This window comes from Caloenas nicobarica, chromosome 12 (genome assembly GCF_036013445.1).
Source record: "Caloenas nicobarica isolate bCalNic1 chromosome 12, bCalNic1.hap1, whole genome shotgun sequence".
Lineage (NCBI taxonomy): Eukaryota > Metazoa > Chordata > Aves > Columbiformes > Columbidae > Caloenas > Caloenas nicobarica.
The window spans coordinates 20,480,692-20,496,180 of NC_088256.1; the positions used below are offsets into that span (position 1 = coordinate 20,480,692).

A 15,489-nucleotide genomic window follows, 5' to 3' on the forward strand; every position below is an offset into this window, starting at 1 on the left:
TTTGACCTGATACAAGATTGCATTAGTGTCAACTGCTGCTCTGGGAGTTTGTACTTTTGTACGGATTTGCATTAGGACCTCAGGTTGCTTTAGAAACACCTACTTGAGCGATGGAGGTGGTTCCCTTTTAGAGGAGCAAGTGCAGACAGCTCTGCACATTCCGAACAGACCTTCAGAGATGGGTATACCCTGATGTGTTTGGAATACATGTGGCTTGGCTCTCGTCTGCTTATATCAAAGTACTTGTGTCCTTTTGCATCAGTGACTTGCAAATGTGCTCCCAGGGTCTTCAGAAAAGTCATCTGTGCTTGTACAGAGAAGCTAAGCGGTTTGTTTTGTCCTAGTGACGATGTGCAGGAAATGGGAATGAAACCTTGAAGTGTGAGACACCTACTAGTTGCTCTAACTAGGATTTGTAGCATGGACACAGTGCCATTTCCCAAACTGGAATGGTTCTGCTGGCCCAAGCACTCCTCTGTACAGTGACTGGGGCTGGGATGTCCTTACTTCTAATGCTACCACCTTCTGGGGAGGTTGTTTCATCCTCCACTGGGCTCAGTGTTCTTGGTTGCAGACTCTATACAGGGGGCGATGCACAACTGCAGAGAAATTGTGAGTAGTTCCCCGAATCCTTTATTTTTTCAGTTAGGTGGTAAGAGGATGGTGAATTGTTCTCCTTTTGTAATGTGGTGTCAGGCAAGAAGCGGTAGTAGAGCACTGCTCTGGAGGAGATGATCATCCTTATTTTTTTGAGCAATGAGGTGTTAATTGCTCAATCCCTGGTTTAGGAGTTTAAAAATACCAGAACCATTGTGGTAGCTGAGAAAACAACAGATTTAGTGTTAGTGGATCTTGTGTTGCTTTCTGCATAGAGGTACCATTTCTCCCCTGACATGATTAAGAATAGCGACTGGATATTTGCTCTCCTGGTCTTCCCATCCTGCTGCTCTAAAGCCAGGCTCTAGCTGACAACTGGAAATAAGGGCACACAGCGACCGCTCCATTTCCCCCTCCGACTGCTCCAGATCCACAATACCCCCAAGGTAGATATGCCATTACGCACGATAAGATCACTAACGTAGCAGGTGAATATTAAATATATGAAGCTAGCCAACTGTAAATAAAAGGCCTGGCAAAGAATAAAAGGCAAAACGTTGTCCCTGAGGAAGTAAATGGGTATATGAATGCCTTCCTGCCCTAGTGCCCTCCAGAGATTATGCAGAATCTGGAACGCATCCAGCTCCGGGGTGAAAGGCATGTGGCAGCCCGGGCTTCACCCTTTCCTTACCCGGGGGCAGGAGCTGTGTCCTTCCAAACGTACCATGATATCTGGGGAAGATCAGCACAGCAAGTCTTCTCGTGTGGTGTTGGTGTCTGCTCGTGGCGTTCGGAGGCCTGAAAGTCCGTCCCGTGCTCTCCTGGTTAGAGGTCTTTGTCTTCAGCCCCAGGAGCAGAGCTGGAGACATCAAGAGGACTCCCAGTTCTTTATTTTTCCTTCTTGGAGTGGGGTTCCCCTCCCAGCTCTGCCTGGCAATCCTGGGGAGTCCTTGAGTTAAGTCTTTTAAATGTCAGATTCATCCTTCTCCTCTGTCACAGGCCTTTAGTGTTTTTTCACTACAGCACGTTTCTCACAAACTAAAGATTGCAAAGGCAAAATGAGCTAAAAGGTGACTGGAATGTGCTAGAAAATGGCAAAAGTCTGTAGTTTTCAATTACTGGCATTGTATTGCTGCATCCTCACCTGTTCCACGGCGGTGTGGTGGTGGTTGGCTTGGCCTCGTGTGTCTGGTGCTTTAGCAGAGGGGGTGTCGGCAGTGGGGTGCACGTCCCTCTCGCTGCACGTGTGTTTTGGGGTAAAACCAGCGCTTGGGCGGCCCGTGGGGCCAGGGGAAAGGGCTGTGGCCGTTTCTTTGGTGAACGTTGTTAGTGTGAGTTGGAATGGCGCTGGGCTGGGGCTTCAGCTGGTCGTGTTTATCGTGGCATGTTTTCTGTATGTCAAGCAGAGACTAAACTGTGGAAGAGCCCAGAAAGTACCAGCACCTGCAGGGAGTATGAGCAGCAGAGAAACTAGCAGTTTTTTCTTTTTCCCCCTCTCTGCTTCCAAGTTTTGTTTGATCCTTTTTTTCTGTGTAAACAAAATGAAAACCATAATAGGCAAGATGCCAAGTGGTTTATTAAAAGCAGTCTTAATGTACCGGCTGGAGTTCAGTAGGAGTTTAGGGTGCCCAAAACATATGAAGTCAAGGATTTTTTTATATATAGAATTTTTATTACGGAAGTCCAAGCAAGAAGAGCCTGCCTTGGTATTGTTTTAAGAGAGAGAGCAGTGAGAGCAAGCTTACATCTGCCAAACCCAGTGAGTGGTGAATGCTCTGCCCAGATCGCTGGGTTTTAGCCTGTATGTAGCTGGGGATCAAAACTCCGCTCGAGAGTGGCCAAATTCGACGGGAGGGTAAAAGGTCGGAGAACATGGCAAAAGAGACTCACAAGCTGTCCAGGGCCGGTGGAAGAACTGGCAGTTCAACCTGCATGTTCTGAAGCTGTGTCAACAGAAGAAAGCAGCGTCCTCCTGCCAGTGGTGGCATCGCCCTTGTGTGGTTCCACATATATTGGTGTAAAGGAGCTTTGTATCTTTTTCTGCAGAAAGGGACATGCATGATGTGTAAAATAAGAGACACTTGCATTGATGCAGTACCACGGCATGATGTTTCCTGGGGTGTTTCTCAGCTGTAGGTGAAGCACGTGTGACCACCTGTTACTGGGCTAGAGTAGAGATTCACCTTTAAGACATCTTCACCAGAGAAGATGAGAGGAGGAGTGAAATTCTTGTGCTGAGTTGCAGCAGTTGTGGTCTTTGAACACCGGGATAGTGTGCTCCCCACCATATAAATATGGGTATTGCTCAGACCCCGTCAGATCAATGTTTCGAGTGTCCAGGTGCAGTTGCACTTCAACTGCGGCTATAAGGAGCGAAAGCAGGTTTGGCTTCTTTGGGTTGCTTTGGGGCCCTGCCTTTCTCCAGCTGAACTAGGATAATCAGCCCTTTGGTTAATCCACTGCAGAGACGCTGCTATAAGGCTTCTCAGCATGAATGCTCTTTTGTACCAGGAAAGGATGATGTCTGAAGAGCAGAGATCCTTTTACTCTGTACTCGACTTGACTGGCCAACTAAGTGAACCAGAAAGCGTTAAGCTTGAACCAGCAGAAAATCCAGCAAGGTGAGTTACAGAGCCGTACTGTGGCCGAAGGATTGCTGTCCGTCTGGTGGGCTGGGGTCAGTGACCGGTTCGTTTCAGTTGTCAGGAAGCATTTAAATCACTTTCAGGACGCAAAAAGGAAAGGGCGTGGGCAGGCGTTGTTGGGACACTTAAAGGACTTAAGTCACGGCAGGTGGGTTGTGTGTGACCATCTCTCCGTATGTAGCTTGCGGTAGGGGCTGGCTTCTCGTTCCTGACCTTGGACACTGCTTCAGCATGGATTTCAGGTTGCTAACTCAAATTAGAACTCGATTTGTCTTGGCTATTTTAATCCAAATTAACGTAATAAATTTTTTTATTGCTACAGTTGTGATAATGGTGTCTCAAATAAGTAGCTTTCCTTGGTTTACATTTGCCTCCTCCTAGAGAAGGAAAATGAACCTGAGGCTTAAGCTCTGAACTAGGACTAATTCCATATGGAGAATTATTTCAGTCTATCTACAACGGTTTAAATCCGCACTTTATTTCACACGAACAGTTTTGTGTAGACAAGGCCAACGGATGCAGTCCTGTGGACTGTAGGATATTTGATAGACATAGTTAACTTTAAGATGTCCTTTTCTGCTCTGTGGAGCCCTTCAGCTGTGTAAATAAAAAGCAAAAGAGGGAGTGGTAAGATTTTGGGCTTTTCCTCTTGCATATGAATGCCTTTTCTGGATACTTTTTCATTATTTCTTATCCATCCTGGAGAAGTGTTTCCCAATACCTTAAAAGGAGCGGGGGGAAGAAAAGAAAAAAGCACTGTAGCCCCTTGGAGAGCCCCATGGGGATAGTTTTGGGAGCTTCCACCTCATTTTGGTGTCCTTTTTCCTCTTTTAGCTCCTCTGTAGTGTCTGTTGCTCTGGCAGTCTAAACATGTCTCCGGATTCTATTGCTAAGAGCACAACTTTTTTTTGTTGTTTCAAACCATGATTCAAAAAACCATAACAAATACTCGAGTAGCTGCCTGGGGCTGGGTGGGGATGCTGGTGGCCATTCCCCGGCGGCCAGGGGGGTGGCACGAGTGTCCTGGCGCCCCAGCCAGCTCCTCTGCATCCCCAGGGTGTGAGGCGGCCATGCCTTTGTCATCTGAAATTAAGTCCCTTTTCCTATCAAAACCAGTCACCTAAAAGTGTGTTTTCTTAATTATTTGAGATCTATATCTTGTCGGTGTTTCTAGAATAACGCTGACCCGGAGGCTGCCTGGCGCAGGGTTAGCACAGGGGCTCTCCTGGCAGCCACGCGTTGAACGTGCCCTTTCAAACTCCCCCTTCCCGCATTTTGCGCGCTTGGTTTCGCAACCGCTTTGCAGGCCGGCTTCTGATGCCGCGACGTGCTCGCTTAACGCAGGCCGTAGGAATACGCTTCCTTTCCGTGCTGTGCCGTTATGAGGTTTAATTACCAAATGCCTGGATGAGGTTTCATGCGGAAAGCTGTTTTTCTGCCCCGCACCCTCTGTACACAGGCTCCTTCCCCTCCCAGGTCGTGTAACCATCCCAAAGCTCGAGTGGGTTCGTGAGTGGCCAGGATCCCGGCGTGAGCACAGTTTGAACAGATTGCTCGTGTTTTGATGTGATTGAAAAACACCCACAAGGACCATATGTTGGGCTGGGGTGTTCTGTAGGGCTCGGCCCCGTCCCAGCGGGTGCAAAGGGACTTGTTCTCTCTCTGGTTTTTCTTTCACGGTGTCTCGCGGCTCCCTTGAAGCCTCAGAGTCCTTCTACATGTTATCTCATACGTTAAGCACCGGTTAAGCAGGGCCCTTAAATAATACACCCGGCTTTAAACTCTGCTGGCTTTAGTGATGAAAAATAATCCAATTTTTGCTTTTTGGGACCACAGCCTGAAGAGCCATGGCTTTGTACAGAGAGGGAAGGCGAGAGGAGCTCTGTTAAAACCTGCGCAAGTCCCAATACTTGTTGCGCTTGGAAAAGTGGAGCTACGTAAGGAGCTGTGAAGCTTTTGTAGAGGGAGTCGGCAGCGTTTCCACCGTGTGGGAAGAGGTGCTTAAATCGGGTCGGCCCAAGGCGTTGGGAGGGGAAAGATGCGTTTCATAGTGTGTTGCCTGTGGTTGCTTTGTCGGTTTGTAGAGAAAGAGTTTAAAGAAAGAAATGCAGTTAGGTAGACTGAGTGTTGGGAGAGATCCTGGAAGGCCATTTACTGAAAAATGCTGTCAAATATAAATTACGAAAGCGGGGCAGGGGGGGAAAGTGTTTGCAGGTTACTTTCGTCATTCCTGACAAGCTCCAAGAGCTGGGAAGGAACTGAAGCAGTGGGTGACTTTTGAGATCCAGACAAAAGACAAAATAATTTAAATTTGAAGAAATATTTAGTCAAAGCCGTTAAATTCACAGCCACTGCATTCACATGCCTTCCGTATTCATTTTTTTTGACGCTATGGCTGCAAGTGTGCCGTCAAGAGTGAATTTTAAACCAGTATTATTAAGTCGCGCAGTAAAACTCTTAATGCTGCAATTCCTGACAGAAGTGTGTTTATCCCATTTCAGGAAACAAACAGTTGCAAGTCCTTGTGCCCTGTCTAGTTTTGCTTGGGTACAACCTGAATTCACAATATCCCTTCCACACAGGGAGCTGTTTATGAGCAGCTGGTGCAGAGGCCAGAAGTTACTTGTCGCCAGTTTCAGAGGCTAACTTCTGAATAAATGAATGTGTTGGAGGAAATCATAAGCTGCTTACAGGGTGTTTGCAAACAGAAAGTACATTCCTCAAAGAAGTTACTCAGTTTGAATCATTTCTTCAGCTCAGAGCATGTTTACCTGCCCAGGAGAGGACTAGGGAGGCTTAAATTGGTGAATGTTTGTGTTCTGCTTTGAGGCAGTTGTATGAAAGTGGAGCATTATTGTTATGGTTTCTAGGGTTATAATTCCTGCTGTAGTTTGTGCGAACGCTGCCTTTTTCAGGGCTGTGTAAAGGAGGAACGTGGTGGTGGTTTTGTGATATGTGCATATGAGGAGGTCCCAGAAAAGACGTCTTTACTCCCGAAGGCACCCAGGGCTGCCCGGGGACGTTACGGACCCCGAGTGCCCTGGCAGCGTTGTGTCTGCTTTAGCTGATGCTGAATATGGCCATCCAAAAGTCATCAGTATTGTAGTTTAGCGTAACCAAGTTTTGCAGAGAGGACGGTAAACATCTTCCATGTAAGCAGTGAAACCGTGACTGCATCCCTTCTGTACAGCTAACCAGCTGCTCTTTAAATGGACTTTACGACAACTGCAAGTCAACGTGCAGGTATAGAAAAGCAGAGACAGTTCTTCTGCAATTGGGCTGGGAAATACTGTATAAATACCTTCAGACAGTGCTTAAACTGAGTGTCTCAGTACTCAATATCTAGAGAGAATCCTTCTCAGTTACATCACCATTGATTTCTGGGAAAAGGATGAGTATCACTGCGAGCAGAATTTGGCCTATATAACTAAGTAATAAAATATCTTTTTGCAGGAAGTATATTTATAAACAAAGAGCGAGCATTGCATGTTCAAGTTGCATTTGCAAAGCTACCGCCTGAAAATTGGCATGGCTCCTTCCAGCCACGGGATCTTAGAAACAGTTTTTCTGCATCACAAGCTGCAATAGTATCTCTGAGGCTTTGAAAATGAACACCAGTGTCTCTGCAAACAGGATACTCTTTGTGAGTTTTAATTGGAACCAGTCATGTCTGAATGCTGCAGACTTGGAAATAACGTGACTAACCTAAGGAAGCTATTCAAGATCTATCTATGGACAGTGTTCCCCAGATACACAGGGGTGAAGAGCTTACTGGAATAAAGGCCCAGCGTGAGATTCTGCTGTGAACTTGAACTGAATTTAGCTAATTTTTTGTGTGTGTCTTGTTTTGAAGATGTTTGGGTGCATCAAATATCTTCCTTCCTCTCCTCTCCCAAGCTTGGCAAGAACTAGATGCAAAAATACTATAAGACAGGCTTTTGCAAAAGGGGAATCGAGTCATAGAGAAGCTGAATGCCATTTATTTAAAGGCAATGTTTGTCTTTACACTGAAGAGAACTGATGATTGGAAGAGGTGGGGCGGAAGGGACATTGGATCGTCTTCTCTAACCCCATCATAGTTGTGTAGAGGCAACTGACCTGGCTGATCATTTAATTTCAGCTTTTGCCACTTGGCTGTGAAGCCCTGGCTAATGTACTCAAATACACTTTCGTGTTTTGGTACCACAATCTATTTCTCTAAATGCTTCCTTAACCCCGATAGGCATTGAAAGGAATTTTCCCTGGAAATATCTAGTTATTTGGTATCTGTCCTCTTTATATCTTTGTCCTTTTGTCTTCAGTGGATTATGTGCTGCTTGAAGTACTCCATAGAAACAGTCAGCATGAAGCCAGAGGCTTGGGAGTTCATCTTGCGCCTAAGAAATGGAAGTTTCGTGACCATTTCTCTCCAGGGAAGAATGCAGCCATCAGCACCTTGATGTCAAGTTGAGAGAGCGTTACAGGGCGCAAGGTTGCGTGGGACCTGCCAGGAGACAGAGCAAAAACTCAGGAAACCACCAGGAACTGGTGCTGCTGCCACATTCAAGGATTGTTGGTGAGGCAGTAGTTATCATTTCTGGGGCACGGAAAAAAGGTGTAAGCCCCACCTTATAATCAGGAGGCTGAATGCAGCTTTGCTAAGAGTTTCTAGGAGTGCTCTGTTGCATGCCTGCTGGTTTGTTAGATGATGAGGGCAGTGAAAGCATTTTGTTTTGAAAGGTAATCTCCAAAGAATGAAATTCTCAGTGAGCTTCACATTTGTGAGAAATCGGGATAATTAGCTTTTTAGAATAGAATAGATGCTTTCAGTTGGAAGCGACCTGTGAGGATCATCCAGTGCAGCTGCCTGGCCAGTTCAGGGCTGACCCAAAGCGTGTTACTAAGGGCATTTGTCCAAATGCCTCTTAAACACTAACAGACTTGGGGCATCAACCACCTCTCTGGGAAGCCTGTTCCGGTGTTTGACCACCCTTGGTAAAGAAATACTTCCTGATGTCCAGTCTTTTGACCTTCCAATTGTATCAATATCCTTTTATCTGGGGAAAAAAAAAAAAAGAGAACACCAGAATTTCACTGTTTGACTGAATATGCGGTTATGACACAGTCATTTCCAAAGAGAGAAGGTGGTTTTGGATGAGGTCGTCCTGTGCAGAACGAGACTAGCAGGACCAAGGACTTGTTATTACAACAGGAAAAACTGGCCCCAGGATGGAGTTTAATTTGGGCTGTCGTGCTGTTGACATTTCCCTGCAATGTAAACCTGAGAAGTTTCAGAGCTGACTACGTCTTGTTGGCCCCCCATTCTCTACAGGTTTTCTCTAAGTCAGCATGGGAGTGAATCAGTAAAAAAAATACTTAAAATCTGAAGTCTTACGTGATAGTTAATGTTCTTTTGTCGTGATGCAGCGGTACATGGAAATTCTCAAAATTAGAATGAATGGAAGAGCAGATGGGCTCTGATCAGGAAAACCATAAATTGTAAGTCTCTTGGTGTGTATTGCCTTGTGGTTTGCTCTAGTTTTCATTTAGACCAGCTTTAGAAAGTTAATATCAACCGTTAAACCTTTTAGGCTATCTCCTCTCCCCCCTCTTTTTTTCTGGTTTAGAAGTGGATAAAAGAGCTTTGTACAGTTCTTGAAACTGAGCCTGAAACAGCTCTGAACAAAATATAGTGTTCCTTTCAAAATCTTGGAAACAATTACATCATAGGCAAATTGGGCCAGAAACCGTTAATAGTATTCTTTGTGGAATGAAATCCCATGGGAGGACCTATTTCGGCAAACTGGCATTGTTTACAAATAGACACAGGGACAGATACAGTTGTCCCATTCTGAGGGACAGTGGAGACTTTGTGCCCTGTAATGGACTTCACAGAATAACCGTCTTGCTTTGGATAGGAAGCTGAAAATGTCTCAGTGCTCCTGTGGTCAGCCGCACGCCAGCCATCTCGAGGAGCGAGCATGGTCTTTGGCACCGGAAAAATTATTTGTAGGTGGGTTAAAGAGAAAATAAAAGCTTCTGTTGCCACAAGCTTCTAGTCTGAGAATTGCTGGAGGGACAGGGAGCCATGGCCATGGCTCTGGGCTTCATGAGCTGGGAGCTCCCTTGTGCAGAAATACCTGGGTGTCCTGCACTTTCCGTTCACCAGCATCACACACACGGCACGGGCAGTTCTCCCTCTTACCTTACAGGAGGTTTTTTTGCTGGAAAACCTTCTGCGTTTCAGGATAGAAATCACAAAGATTAGTAACATTAACTGTTTGACCTAAATCTACAAAAGCATTTAGTTCTCTAGGTAAATAGGCTAGTCTGTACTCGAGAGTTAGGTCAGGACAAACCCAAGCCTGGGCACAATTATAGCGACTCCTGGGTGATGCAAAGCACGTTATTGCCTACGTATGTGCTTCCATAGGAGGGTGGGCTGTGTTTCCCCCGTCACCGGAATGGGTGTCCCAGCAAATCTCAGCCTGGACAGCTGGGCCCTCTGCTGGGGGCCGGACACATGCTGGGGACATGGTTTTCTGTGCAGGCTCATTGCTCTGCTGTCCCAAGCGGTGGTTCCAAGTGACAAAACCATCTTTCTGTCTGACAGCTGCCTATGATACGTTACTTCGTTCCTTAAGAGTGTGGGATCTTTCCCACGCTTCCAGGCCTGCAGGGAGAGCAACAGGGAACAAGAGCTGGTGCAGCGTTACCTGTGCAGCGTGCAGGCGGAGGAGAGCGACGCCGGGGTGTAGGGAAGGTCTCCCCGTTCTCCCAGGGCTTTAACCCATGAGCAGACATCCTCTTTGGCTGCTGAGCACCATATCGATCTACCAGCAGAGCAATTGTTTGAGCTCTCCCTCATTTGCTGCAGGCAAAATATGCCAGAATAGCTGAAATCGCTGATCTAACACAAGTCAGCTGGGAAGGATGCTCAGACAAACTGCTCCCCCGATGGAGGTGAGCAGCTGGGGTCAGCATCGTGCGTGTTTGTGAATGAAGATCTGCAGGACCCCAGCATCATGCTGTATGTACCAGGGAGAGGGCTGGGACCAGCCCTTGGCAGGATTTCCAACTGTGTGACCCTAGGGTGGGTCCCTGGGATCCCTTGGGGATCCAGGTGTTCAGGAACCCCATGTGGATCCAGGGACTAGTGCAAAACAGATATGATGGTATACTTAATTTATCGTTCTTGTCACTAGGCAGAGGCTTTGAATCTCAGATCTCTCATTTTGGGATCTCGTTTAGATGAAATTAAAAATGCAAGTAATAAAAAAGTGGTTGTTTTATGTGTGTGCTAATTTGAAAATTGTACCAAAGGCTGAAATGCCCGTGTAATAAAAAACGGTCTAGAGTGAACTTCTCTAAATGTTTCAGTTGATCATTTAGTTTTTATGTGGAAGGTATTGTCAGTTAAGGCAATATGGTTTTGATTATGTCCTATTAATATATCAGCTGGAAATCCTGGCGAAATTCCAGCTATATCAAAATAAATGCAGTTGTTGAAAATACTAACCTTGGTTCTTTAAAACAAACACAAACCAACCAAACAAAACCCCACAAAGTCACAAACACAAGCCAAACAAACAAAACCCAAACAAACACACACACAAAAACCCAAAACCACAAAAAAACCCCACAAAAAGCCAAAACAAACACCAAACCCCTCAACCGTAGCAACTTTACCTGCCCACAGTGAGAGCAGCGATGCTGCTACCAGTTGAGCTTTGAGAGCTCTTTGTGTGACAGTCACCACGTTTGGCTGGTGCTTGTGGAGAAAAAATACTACTCCGTAGCTGCAAAACAGAAGTTGCTTCCTCTAACATTTAAAAGAGTAGCTGGTGACTGCAATAACTTGTGTTATCTGTGAGCTGGCACAAGGAGAGAACCGTAGCCCATCCACAGTGTCTGCATGAGCCTTCTGTAAGAGGAGACACGTTGATTTTAGAGGAGTCGGAAGGCAAGGTACCTGTAGAATCGTAACCTTTAAAAGCATGTAGCGTAGCCCACATCACATATGATCTGTCTGAAATCATACTCTATTTTTGTTTTCCCAAGCATTGCTTGTTTGTTAAACCAGCCACTTAGTCCAGACTTGAATTTAGTATTTAAGGTACACTAGAAAGATTAGGAATTTGAAGAGTCCTCCCCACCCTGTGTTTTCCCAGCTTACCCCGAAATTGTTACAAAACTTTTGTATTTTTTTTCCTTAGATCAATACTCTTCTTGTTAGCAGTCAACAAAAGACTGTATGTGTCCTTCCCTTGCTGACGTACTGTACTTGGGACTTTAAGGTGCTGTTAGTTAAAGCTGTGCCACAAACAACCCTATGGTAGCAGGACAGAAAGAGGAAGATTTGAATTGTTTGCAGGATATGATAGTTTTCCTGCTTAGGTTTTTGCAGATTTTAAAGCAAATATATTTCTCATTTTTATATGCAAGAAAGTTTTTAATTGGTCCTTCTGAATGAATGTCCTATGGAAAGATCATTCCCTTTGAAGCCCTGTACTCCCTGGACTAAACCCTCTCCAAATACAGAGCAGGGAGGGAACAGAGATCTTAACACCTGCTCTGCATATCCCCACAACACGCACCTTGTTTCATACATCATAAAAACAGTTTGCTACCTTACCAGGTAGCTTCAGTAAATCATTTAAATTTTGCTTTGGAAGTCTTGTTATAGAGGGAAGTTTGAGTTGTAAACTACTACAGGGAAAAAAAAAAGTTGTCAATAACGATTTTAAAAGCCTTTAACAGGGATACAAAAGCTTTATTTAGATGGTAAAACAGTAAGGCCACTGCATTTATTTATAGCAACCAGCAGTAACCTTATTCAGTGCAAACTTGAGAAGCTTCCTTATTCCAGCAGAAGCTTTTCTTGCCCTTTTTCCTCGCCAGGACGCCAGCCTTGGCACCCTTACCTGACAGACGTGCTTTCTGTTCTGCCTTTGCAGGAGGCTGTGAGGGCTGCTGAAGATGTCCGATAGTCTGGATATTGAAGAGAAACCTCCAGCCCCACCGTTGAGAATGAACAGCAACAATCGCGATTCTTCAGCGCTCAACCACAGTTCCAAACCGCTCCCCATGGCCCCCGAGGAGAAGAACAAGAAAGCCAGGCTGCGCTCCATCTTCCCGGGAGGAGGGGATAAAAGTAAAGTATCAGCAGCGCCCATGGGCAGCTACATCTCTGCTTGCGTTCTGGTGGTTGTTGGTTGCCGTGTTTACTTTCTGCCACTATTTTCTTTTCTGTTTTCAGTTGCAGGACGTGGTAAAGTCCTTCCAAAGCCTTCTGTTCCCGTTACTCTAGTAACATGTTTCAAAAGAGAGGAGGAGGTGTTCAGTCAGTTACTCTCTTGTCTTTGAAAAGGCAGTAAGATGTGCACACATTGTGCGATTTGCCTTTTAAAAATAACTTCATAGTTAAGCTAGGGAATCCTTTCCTTTGGATTTTGCTTTGCATTTGCAGTAAAAACAGGGCTGAGGTTGCGTACTTTTGAAAATACATTTGCGGAAGTGAGATGGCAATATGCCTGATGCTTTTTCTTTTTTAATGCACTTACATTCCAGGAACAGGAGCAAGGCTCTTGTTGCTTTTGCAGTGAGAGTGGACGCAGAATGGCTTGGTTTAAAACCTGCTAGGTGTGGTTACAGCAAGAGAGTCTTTTAAACATGCAGGAAACAGCATTTCAGTTGCATTCTTTGAAGTGCATTTGCAGAAAGTAGTGTGTTTCGAGTTAGTGTATTTACAGGATTAAGGGAAGGGATCATCTTTTTTTGCAGTGCCATGGGAGCCGAAGGGCTGCACCCACAAGTGCTGAGGGAGCTGTTTCGTGTCACTGCGAGGCCACTCTTGATTATCTCGAAAGCTTATGGTGACTTGAGGATGTTCCTGACGAATGGAAAAAAGCAAATGTCACTTCTGTCTTTAAGAAGGAGGATCTGGGAATCTACAAGCCAGTCGACCTCACCTAGATCTCTGGGAAGCTAGTGGAGCAAATCCTCCTGGCAACCATTTCTACATAAATGAAGGATAAGAATGTGATCCGGAATAGTCAGCACAGATTTACAAAGGGGAGCTCGTGCTGAACCGTACTGACAGTCTTCTACCATGAGCTGGTGGTGAAGGGAGAGCAGTGGGTGTTATTTCTACTTTAGTAAGACCTGGCCCGTTGGCTCTGCAGCGTGCTTCCCAAAACATCCCCTTCTGGAAACAAAATTAATTTTCAATCGATTCTTTTTAAAGGCCAAAATTAAAATCTCTCCTGGGTTGTTTAATTTCTGGAAGGACCTGGGTCACCTCTTCCCCTGACTGCCAGCGGGATGAAATTATCCTTCTCTGAGGGAACATTTGGAAGCAGGAGGTGCTGTGTGAAATGCATGCAGAAACGGGGAGATCCAGAAACAACCCCTCCTAGAAATGGTCAGTGACATTAAAAATAGATGCAATTAACTACCAGTCAGAGCAGTCTTAGGGAACATACAAGTATCATGATTTTAAATTTGACTGTGAGGGAAAGTAAGCAAAGATTTATAGCTTAATTTTGTTGGGTGAAATAACAAATGGAGGAAGTTTAGCTTGGCTGGCCAAGCCCCTCGAGGTGCTTTAATCTCAGGGTTGGCTTGTGGGTCGGGGTATCAGCTGGCCTGTGCATGCTTCACAGACTCAGTGACACATTTTTGAGAGTGCTGCTCATAAAACAGAAGGTGAATAATATGGTTGCTCTCATCTAGTGCAGTGCTTTGCAGCATCACAAATTTATATTAATAGTCCACCGCTGGAACTAGTAAACAGAACATGAAGAAAACACCATGGCAGGGTGTTTATGCCTGAACCTGCAGGAACTTTGTTGTCTTTCAGTTGCTCACCAGACAGGAGGGATGTGAGGATGGATTTGCCACGGTGAGTTCTCGCCCAGGCAATGGTGGATGCCAGGAACATGCTCTGGGACCGGGAATCTTTTGCAGTCACTCTGCTGTTGGAGGGCAGGGTTTTCAGTCAGGATTTGAGCACTCCTGTGTTTAAAACCCTGTTTTGGCAAGCCACTGATGATTCTGTGAGGCCCCTCTGTGCTTCTATGGTTGAAACGAGCCACTTAAGCGTTAGTGTCCTGCTCCTTCCCACAGCACCTGGCCTTGGCGGAGCTCCCCTTGCCCCCGTCTCTGGGGTGAGGTTCCCCATGTCCTGGGGGCAGGAAGCCAGGGCACACAAACTGAAATACATTTCTAATGTCGCATGGGACAGCTCAGCCCGTCCCCCCATAGCCTGCGCTGGAGCTGTGAAGTTGGCCTTCCTTCCTTGCAGGTAACGGTGGTGATAGGAGCTGCAGTGGAGTTCATGGCATTAGTGTTGCCTCAGGAGAATCGTGTTTTTCTGGTTGTTTGATACAGCCTTGGTCTTCTTTCATTAACCCACCCGTAATTGCCGTGCGATGAAATGAATTAATGCTGGATGTGAACTGGTGGCTCCACAAAGGTGCTGTTGAGCATTCAGCCTGAAGAAATGAGAGGGGAGCAGGCCCACCAGAGCTCACGCGCCCTTTTCAGCTGCAGGACGACATCTACGTTAAGATCACTGGGTGAATAACGTCACTTCCACTGAAGCTGCTTTAGACTTAGCTGTGGGTGGGAGCAGAGTCCAACCTCCAGTCATCTGCTTGCCTCCTGTACAGAAAAACAAGAAAGGAATAAAACCCAGTGGGGGTGAGATTAATCAAGGAGGAAGAAAAGGATGAGGCTGCTGGGGTGGGACAGGAGGAGCAGAGCAGGAAGGAGGATGGAGGAGAGCGTGAGCATCGGTGGAAGGCAGAGAGGTTGAGGGAAGAGCGGGATGAGGTGAAGAGGAGGTGAGCGAGCAGGAGGGCCTAAGCGTGAGGCCAGACCCTTCCTTCCTCTGGAGGAAAGCTGCCACGCAGCTGAGGCACGTTTTTTCTCCCAAACAACTGCTCTTTTAACATAATGATGATGTAGACTGCAGAACACAGACCACTCTTTCCTTGTTCTCTTTTAACCTGTAGTTGTTGCTGAGGTGGTGTGCCGGGGCCTCCTGGCCAGCTGCTGTACAGCAGGGGTGTGTTGTGAGGCGCATTTATAAGAAAATCAAACATGAATGTTGAGTATAAAACCCTTGAATCCAATTCAAAGGAGGTGTGCCTTTTTGTATCGTTTTGCCAGCTTATGTAAAATAGAAGTGATTTGAGTTGCAGGGCACAGACAAAAGGAAGTGTCGACATTTTTAGACTGGGGAAGGGTGAGGGTGTTGCAAGGA

The 15,489-nt window shown here is 46.0% G+C and overlaps 1 protein-coding gene across 1 annotated transcript in view; it reads left to right on the forward strand.

Moving 5' to 3' along the window:
• Positions 1-15,489, forward strand: part of PAK3 (p21 (RAC1) activated kinase 3) — a 75,978-nt gene that overhangs the window by 24,071 nt on the left and 36,418 nt on the right. The window contains exon 2 of the mRNA XM_065643000.1: positions 12,179-12,375. Coding sequence (XP_065499072.1) covers positions 12,201-12,375 — 175 coding nt within the window. The 5' untranslated portion in view covers positions 12,179-12,200. The remainder of the gene's footprint in view (positions 1-12,178; positions 12,376-15,489) is intronic.